At 42.0% G+C, this 7,914-nt stretch overlaps 1 protein-coding gene across 1 annotated transcript in view; it reads left to right on the top strand.

Moving 5' to 3' along the window:
• Positions 1-3,860: 3,860 nt before the first annotated feature.
• Positions 3,861-7,914, top strand: part of LOC145111336 (uncharacterized) — a 38,409-nt gene continuing 34,355 nt past the window's right edge. The window contains exon 1 of the mRNA XM_079047625.1: positions 3,861-4,069. Coding sequence (XP_078903751.1) covers positions 3,861-4,069 — 209 coding nt within the window. The remainder of the gene's footprint in view (positions 4,070-7,914) is intronic.

Below are 7,914 nucleotides of genomic sequence, written 5' to 3'. Positions count from 1 at the left end.
CAACAGGGTACCCCCACATTGTCTGGGCCCCAATGGTCCTATACCTCCATGGACTTATGACATCGAGAGATGGATAAGGCATCAACAACAACCACCTCCTTATGGGATGGAGCAAAGATTCAACGATCTTCGCCAGGGAGGACCCGCTGACCGCGCTCTTCCAGTCGTGGTCCGATGGATCAGAGATATTGGCGATCAGGCTCAGGTGACCGCCGACCAGATGGTGACAATGAGAGCTGCCTCAGAACAAGTGAATGCTCGCATCCAGGACATTGAACGGAGCTATGTCCTAATGGAGCGTCTGATTGAAGACCTTACCGCTGCACGAGCAGAGATAAGGGAATATCAGGTGCGACACCCTGCCCTTGAGGAGAGAGTACGTATCGCCGAACGCCGATTAGCTGAACTTCAGGGTGCATCCTCATCGTCAGCCGCACCATCGGATGCTCCTCATCGCAAGTAGAACCCGTTTTACTTGCTGCCTTTATCCACAGAACTCTCTTTTGCTTATGAATGTAGAATTAACTCTAAAAACTAAGTAACCACACTCCTCGTCAAATCTATGTGCTAGCAGACTTTTTTTCCTCTATATGCCGAATGCATTTCGAAGGCAAATTTTCATGTGTGTACTAAGAAACTTATCGTTAATGAAACAACTCTATGTTTTATTTCAGTCGTGTCTGCTATGTTTTCTAACATTGGTTTGTGATTGCGTAAGCAAACCACCGTGATCTCTAAACAATCATCGATATCTGAAATCACTATATACTCATTGTCCTTCTGTTCCATGACAGAAAGATGCCGAGGAGACCGATCCATAAGAATAACAACACAACACCCCACCGCCGCCTTCGCCGGATATGAATTCTGCTACGTTCCAAGCGACAGTTTCAGCTGCAGTGACAGCGGCCCTAGCCCACATACAAACCGGAAATAACGGTGGTGGGAATGGTCAAGGGACGGGAAGCTCCCACCAAGGGATGAATCAAGGGCCTGCAAAGGTCTGTACCTACAAGGACTTTTCCAATGCAAGACCCCTCACTTTCAACAGGACTGAAGGAGTCATAGCTTTGAAACGATGTATTAAGAAGGTTGAGTCGGTATTCGAGATTTGCGAATGTACAAAAGGGAGTAAAGTGAAATTTGCGGTCTGTACATTCATCGACCAGGCCTTGTCATGGTGGAACAGTCACATTGAGGCCATGACACTCCCTGTTGCAAACGCCATGTCTTGGGAAGAACTCAAGGAAATGCTAATCGTCGAGTACTGTCCCCAAGGGGAGGTACAAAAACTCGAACAAGAACTGTGGAACCTTACGGTGCAGAACTTGGACATTGACGCCTACATCTCGAGGTTTAGCGAACTAGCTCTTTTGTGTCCAGGTATGATTACGTCTGAGGGAAAGAAGGTTGAACGATTCATCTGGGGATTGACGCCTCCCATTCAAGGTAATGTGATTGCCTCAAAACCCGAGACCAATGACAGTGCAAAGCGCCTAGCCAAGAAGCTTTATGATCACAGCGACAAGAAAAGTACCAAAGTGATAGAGGGAGAAAACAAACAGGAAGGAGGGAACAAGAAGAACTTGGAGAACAAGTGTAAAGGGCGACAAAATTCAGGGCCGTCCAAGAAACCACAGACAGTAGCAGCCCATTCAACTACCGCTCCAGCCGCACCAGCCTTAACCACAACAACGCCAGTCAAGTCATACGCGGGTTCCAATCCCAAATGTGACAAGTGTAATTATCACCACTTCGGGGTATGCAAGGACTTTAAATGCACAAAATGCAATAAAAAAGGGCACACTGTCCGATATTGCAAGATGCCACCACAATGAAACAAGCAGCCGAATGACAACAACGTCGGAGCCAGCCGTGCTTGTTACGGATGTGGAGAAACCGGCCATTTCAAACGCAGCTACCCCAAGAACAACAATCAGAACGCAGGAAGGGTCCTGGCCATGGGACAAGGAGAGGCAGTGCAGGATCCAACTGTGGTGACTGGTACGTTTCCCCTCAACAACTCTTATGCGTGCATTTTATTTGATAGTGGTGCTGAGCGTAGCTTCGTAAGTCATGAATTCAAACACCTACTCAATCAAAATCCCCACAAGTTGAACGAAACTTTTACGGTCGAAATGGCCAATGGTAAAACAGAATCAACCAACGATATCTACATAGGGTGCACCTTAGCATTAAATAATCACTCCTTTCCAATCGATTTGATGCCTGTTAATATTAAGAGGTTTGATGTGATTGTTGGCATGGATTGGTTAAGCCCCCACCATGCTGAAATTATGTGTCACAAGAAGGCCGTTCGCCTTCATCTTCCCAACAACGAAACCCTAATAGTTTATGGCGATAAATCCGGCACAAACCTCCGACTAATTTCTTGCATCCAAGCACAAAAGTGCTTGAATAAAAAGAATCACGCCTTTCTTGCTGACGTTGTGGATAAACCAAAGGAGGAGAAAAACATTAACGATATTCCAGAAGTACGTGACTTTCCCGATGTATTTCCCGAGGATTTTCCAGGAGTTCCCCCCGAGCGTCAGGTCGAGTTCCGAATCGATCTTGTACTTTGAGCAACTCCAATCGCCAAATCACCTTACAGTTTAGCTCCTGCCGAAATGCAAGAGTTATCTAGCCAGCTAAGCAAACTTCTTGACAAAGGATTCATCAGGCCGGGCTTTTCACCTTGGGGAGCCCCGGTCCTGTTTGTCAAAAAGAAAGACGAATCTTTCAGAATGTACATCGACTATCGGGAGTTAAACAAGCATATTGTCAAGAATCGATACCCACTTCCTCGAATCGATGATCTATTCGATCAGCTCCAAGGAGCAAGCTACTTCTGCAAGATAGATCTAAGGTCCGGATACCACCAACTAAGGGTCCGAGAGGAGGATATCCCAAAGACTGCTTTCCGAACCCGTTATGGGCATTTCAAATTTGTAGTCATGCCTTTTGGCCTGACAAATGCACCCGCAACCTTTATGGACCGGATGAACCGAGTATGTCGGCCGTTTCTCGACAACTTCGTGATTGTATTCATCGATGATTTACTCGTTTACTCTAAGAGCGAGGAAGAGCACAACCAGCACTTACGACAGACTCTGGGAAATATGAGAACGAAGAAGCTGTACGTAAAGTTCTCTAAATGCGAGTTCTGGATTCGTAGAGTGGAATTCTTGGGACATGTAGTCAGTGAAGAGGGAATATATGTGGATCCTACCAAGATCAAAGCTATTGAGGGATGGGCAACCCCAAGAACCCCAACCGAAATCCAACAATTTTTAGGCCTTGCTGGTTATTACCGAAGGTTCATCCAAAATTTTTCCAAAATCGCCAAGCCCCTCACCACTCTCACCCAGAAGGGCGTATCTTTCCAGTGGAATGACAAACAAGAAGCTGCCTTCTAAACCCTGAATCAAGCCCTCTGCAATGCTACAGTGCTGTCCTTGTCAGAGGGAACGAAAGATTTCGTAGTATACTACGATGCTTCTAATCAAGGGTTAGGCTGTGTGCTTATGCAGCGCGGAAAGGTGATAGCTTACGCATCTAGACAACTAAAGACTCATGAAGTAAATTATACCACCCACGATCTCGAGCTGGGAGCTGTGGTCTTCGCCTTAAAGATTTGGAGGCACTACCTATATGGTACGAAGTGCACCATTTTCACAGACCACAATAGCCTCCAACACATTCTGAATCAAAAAGAATTGAACATGAGGCAACAGAGATGGGTTGAGCTGCTAAACGACTATGAATGCGGAATCAAATACCACCAAGGCAAGGCAAATGTGGTAGCCGATGCCTTAAGCCGAAAGGAGTACTCGGGGCACCGAGTAAAGACGCTAACAATGACCATCCACTCCCATCTATCATCACAAATCAAGGAGGCTCAACAGGAAGCCTTGAAGCCAGAAAACGTCGCCAATGAGGTATTGCGCGGAATGGAAAAGAATCTGACGATCAAAGAAGATGGAGCCTATTACCTTATGGACCGGATCTGGACACCGAGGTTCGGTGGATTCCGAGACATGATAATGAATGAAGCTTACAAAACAAGGTACTCTATCCATCCGGGTTTCGACAAGACGTATCGGGATATCAAACAACGTTATTGGTGGCCGAACATGAAAGCGGAGATTGCCACTTACGCGCACAAGTGTCTCACTTGTGCCAAGGTTAAAGTGGAATATCGAAAGCCCTCGGGACTACTTCAGCAACCTGAAATACCCGAGTGAAAATGGGAAAGGATAACAATGGATTTTATAACCAAACTACCCAAGACGGCAGACGGCCTGGATGCTATCTGGGTGATCGTTGACCGATTAACAAAATCCGCCCATTTCCTGCCAATAAAGGAGACGTACAAGATGGAAAGACTAACGTGAATATACGTGAAAGACGTAGTGAGACTCCATGGGGTGCCCATATCTATTATCTCTGATAGAGATACCAGCAGTCGCTCCAGAAGGCTTTGGGAACCCAACTTGATATGAGCATTACCTACCACCCTCAGACCTATGGCCAAAGCAAGCGAACCATTCAGACTCTAGAAGACATGCTCCGGGCATGTGTAATAGACTTCGGAAGAGCTTGGAATACTCACTTGCCCTAATCGAGTTCTCATACAACAACAGCTACCACATGAGTATAGGAGTCGCCCCCTTTGAGGCCTTGTATGGCCGGAAATGCAGATCGCCCCTCTGCTGGGCTGAGGTAGGAGACACCCAGCTGGCAAAAGGACAAACGCCCAATGGTACACTCACTGGAACCAAGATTATTCGAGAAACAACATAAAAGATAGTCCAAATCAGAGCACGACTTCAAGCATCGCGGGACCGACAAAAGAGCTATGCAGATAAAAGGCGAAAGCCTCTGGAATTCCAGGTGGAGGATCGGGTGCTATTAAAAGTCTCCCCTTGGAAAGGAATGATACGATTTGGAAATAGAGGTAAAATAAATCCCCGATACATCGGATCGTTCGAGATCCTTGCCTGAATCGGTCTGGTAGCCTACAAACTCCAACTACCCGCAAAACTTAGTAATGTACACCCCGTATTCCATGTGTCAAACCTAAAGAAGTGTCTATCAGACGAAACCCTCACAGTTCCACTAGATGAGATAGAAGTGAACGAGAACCTTCTATTCGTTGACCAGCCTGTCGAGATTATGGATAGAGAAGTTAAGTGCACGAAACAAAGCTGCATCCCCATTGTGAAGGTTAGATGGAATGCCAAGCGCGGACCTGAATTCACATGGGAACGCGAGGATCAAATGATGAAAAAATACCCTCACCTTTTCGCTACTTCGTAAAGATAACTCCTAAATAAATTTGGGACAAATTCCCTCTAACAGGGGGATGATGTCACAACTGGAAATTTTCAAGTCTAGAAATCAAGCCAAAGAGTCCCGTATATGTAATAGTTGTATCTATGCTATCATTATGCTTTGGTAATGTAATGTTTTTGAGAATTATGTTACTCTAGAACTCTCATGAGCTATGAAATTAAATGGGATGTTGAACTTACGTTAAATATAAATCACATAAACAATAAAGCCAACACATTAAGATTTTCATATACACTAGACCATGAACACTTCCCTAGGAAGCATCCATGGCCGTGAACTACCTCATAAAAACCATGGTTGGACGTGAACACACCCCAAGAAGCCACTTTGGCCGTAAACTACCCTAGATCACCAAAGATGGCGGTAAACCCCATGGTGGACCATCCTTTTGGCCGTAAACCCCTTAGGGGGATCCATTTAGACCATAAACCTTGGTTTAAGGCCCATTTAGGCCGCAAAACCCCTCTCAATTCATGTATGTATACGATGATTGTTAGCTGTAATGCGTATGTTTCCAAGGAAAATCTCAGTAATCTATGCCTTAACCTCTAGTAATAAACATTACCCAACAGTAAACCAAGCAAACATCCAATCCAAATTCTTATCCCCATATCATAGAACATAAACCCCATTTCCCCATTTCACAATTCATTTCCACTTCTATGAACTCCCAGTAAACTCTCCCAAGACTTCACCCAAGTTCTAGGAACCATTTCCTTCACAATTCTTCATAAGATCTGGTAAGTAAATCATGCCTAGTTAAATGATTCATACAATTAGTTATTTTAATATTCTACTCACACATAAATTTATGTGTTCATAACCTTATGCTAACAATTCCTCAAGAAGTTCATCCAACACTTCAAGTGTTCTAGGCCCTAATTTCTCATCTCATCCCTTCAACTACACTATCTTCTACCCAAGGTGAGCTTCATACCCCTATTTTTGAGATTTTCATTGTTTTGGAGGAGGATACAAGTCAAAGCCTTGTTTAAATCTTGATATATTTGCTTGCTATGCATATATGCTAAGCTATAGATGTGCTAAACCTATGAAAACTCCATATGAACTAGTCCTAGAATTCGAAATCTTGTGCAAGTCTCAAGTGTTTGAACCATAATTTACAAATGATGTATAGAACCAAGAACTAGTATGTTACTATATATGAGTCACAACTTATTAATGACAAAAACCATAAGGATTGCTTCAAAATTTGCTTAAACGAGTTGTTGGACAAAATATTTGGAAGTGGCTAGATTATGAAAATAATGATATTTTGGGGACCACTTTCGGCCATATATATATATATATATATATATATATATATATATATATATATATATATATATATATATATATATATATATATATATATATATATATTGGAACATGGGATAAATTTGAGAAATTATTGAACATCTCAATTCCTAAAGGACAAAAAATGAAATTTTGGATAAACAAGGGCCTTTTTGAACATTTTCTTAAATATGAGTCTAAAATGAGTATTTTAGAAGAAATGGGCCATTTTCAACTATTCACATAGTTTTGAACCCCTTATGACACCTTTCGACAAATATGAGTCTTATTTGATAATTTATAAAATGAAGGACCATTTTTGCCAACATCGATAATATTGGTTCATTTTTGACAAACATGATTCAAAGGAGATTATTTTCAATATACGAAAACGATATATCTAGTCAACGAGTACAACTATTGTTATTCATTTAACAAATAACGGATTACAACGAATTTGCATAAACCCCTGTTAGTATTCTAGTCAGACGCATCTTCACTGTACATATATATATATATATATATATATATATATATATATATATATATATATTAGTGTACATTTAAAGTCGTATAAGAGTTATAACCAGAGTCTCCTGGAGGGAGAGCGGGAATTTGTGTATAGATCTATACGGGGTTGACACCCCGCACCTTCGCTGTTCGCTACAGCTAGACCGGCCATTCTAGGGTGACAAATGTCTTAAACGAAACCAGCGCCTGAAGAACGCTAGGATAGGCACTCCGTCATACTAGTATGGTTATAACGACTCACTTAGAATATAACAGTTACTATTTAGAAATTTACGCAAGTTACACCTTTCGAGTATAAAAAACTAGTGTTTGGGATACGTTAAACGAAGCTTTTACCACACAAGTCTTAGGGTTTTAAGACTACTATTTTGTACATCATAAAATATAGGATTTTATGGGGAAAACGATTTTATATGATTTCGAAAACGATAAACTAACACACACAAGCAACTATACTTGATTGAAAACGAGACTTACAACTATTTTGACAAGAAAATATTGGATTTTCTGGTTTTCCAACTATCACAAATTTTTATACAAAATGCTTATGAACTCACCAACATATTTTATGTTGACGCTTTTCAAACGACTTGTATTCTCAGGAAATCAGTAAGCAGGTTAGTGGATCGCGGATGTTGAATTATTTTGATGTAGTTTGGAATTTAGTCACTATTGTCTCTTTTGTGTAATTCAAGAACATAAACATGATGTAAAACAATGTAAGTTTGT

This window comes from Lactuca virosa, chromosome 5 (genome assembly GCF_052849685.1).
Source record: "Lactuca virosa cultivar CGN04683 chromosome 5, Lactuca_virosa_CGN04683_v6, whole genome shotgun sequence".
NCBI classification, from domain to species: Eukaryota; Viridiplantae; Streptophyta; class Magnoliopsida; order Asterales; family Asteraceae; genus Lactuca; species Lactuca virosa.
Note: the sequence above shows the minus strand (reverse complement) of the source record. Positions and strands in the feature narration are given on the sequence as shown.